At 45.6% G+C, this 1520-nt stretch overlaps 1 protein-coding gene across 1 annotated transcript; it reads left to right on the plus strand.

Moving 5' to 3' along the window:
* Positions 1-3: 3 nt before the first annotated feature.
* LOC112120759 (olfactory receptor 5A1-like) lies at positions 4-917 on the plus strand (the record flags this gene model as incomplete). Its single annotated transcript, XM_024219908.2, has 1 exon — positions 4-917. A coding segment is annotated over one exon (914 nt), but the record flags the coding sequence as incomplete, so codon positions are not given.
* Between the last annotated feature and the right edge of the window lie 603 nt (positions 918-1520).

A 1520-nucleotide genomic window follows, 5' to 3' on the forward strand; every position in this document is an offset into this window, starting at 1 on the left:
AAGTGACTGAATTTATTATCCTGGGACTTTCCAATGATCCACAGATGCAGATTTTCCTTTTCCTGATGTTCTTAGTTGTCTACCTAATCACGCTTTTGGCAAACATGGTGATCATGCTGGTGACAAGGGCTGATCCTCACCTTCACACCCCAATGTGCTTCTTCCTGTCTCATTTATCCTTTGTTGATATCTGCTATTCCTCAGCCATTGTCCCTAATATGTTGGTGCATTTCCTAGCAGAACACAAAACTATTTCTGTAAATAGATGCATTGCACAGACTTTCTTCATTTTTCTGCCTGCTGTTACTGAAGTTTTTATTCTCTCAGCGATGGCTTATGATCGCTATGCTGCCATCTGTGACCCACTGCGTTACATGGACACAATGAGCAAAGGGATCTGTGTTCAGCTGGTGAGTGGTGCATGGGCAATAGGCTTCATAGATGCCCTGATTAATACTGTTTTTGCCCTCAAGTTGCATTTCTGTGGGCCCAATCAAATCAGCCATTTCAGCTGTGAGCTCCCTTCTCTATTACATCTGTCCTGCACTGAGACCCTCACCAATCAAGTGGTGCTTTTTACTTCTGTTGTCATACTTGGATCAAGCTCCTTTCTCTTCACCCTGATCTCCTACATTCACATCATCTCCACCATCCTGAGGATACGCTCTGCGGAGGGCAGGCATAAAGCATTCTCCACCTGCAGCTCCCACCTTATTGTGGTTGGTTTGTTGTACTTGACAGCTTTTTTCCAGTACACAAAACCCAGCTCGATCTCCTCTGTGGTTCTGGATGAAATGTTCTCCATCCAGTACAGCATCGTGACCCCCATGTTAAACCCCATTATCTACAGCCTGAAAAACAAGGAAGTGAAAACAGCTGTAGGGAAAATGTTGAGGAAATTCAAATTTCTCAAGTAGTGTTGATCTTATTAAAAAAGAAAAATAAAAAGAGCATAGAACTGTGGATAACTTGTGTTTGGGAAATTCTCAGCTCAGGTAACTGATGGACACGGCAGGCAATCGATGTTCTGGGATCGATTTATCGCGTCTTGTCTAGACGCGATAAATCGATCCCGGAAGTGCTCGCCTTCGACACCGGTACTCCAGCTCAGCGAGAGGAGTACGCGGCATCGACGAGGGAGCCTTCCTGCCGCGTCTGGACCCGTGGTAAGTTCGGACTAAGGTACTTGGAATTCAGCTACGTTATTAACGTAGCTGAATTTGTGTACCTTAGTCCGAAGTGGGGGGGTAGTGTGGACCAGGCCATTTGGGAGAAAACCTCAGTTGGTCTAAATCAGTGTGTCTCGATTGAAGTCAGAGGGCCAGATTCCTAATTGTACAAATGTCACTAGAGCACAGGGGACTGGATCTTGGGTCTCCTAAATCCAGAGTGAGTTCACTGACTGTACAGCCCGATGCTCATTCACACATTTCTCCCTTTCCTCTCTCTCCATATCTCTTTAATCTGACCCATTGACTTCAGGGGAGCTATGGCCAATTTATGCCAGCTGAAGATCTGGC

Source organism: Terrapene carolina, unplaced genomic scaffold, assembly GCF_002925995.2.
Source record: "Terrapene carolina triunguis isolate 2854851 unplaced genomic scaffold, T_m_triunguis-2.0 Scaffold30656, whole genome shotgun sequence".
Classification (NCBI taxonomy): Eukaryota; Metazoa; Chordata; order Testudines; family Emydidae; genus Terrapene; species Terrapene triunguis.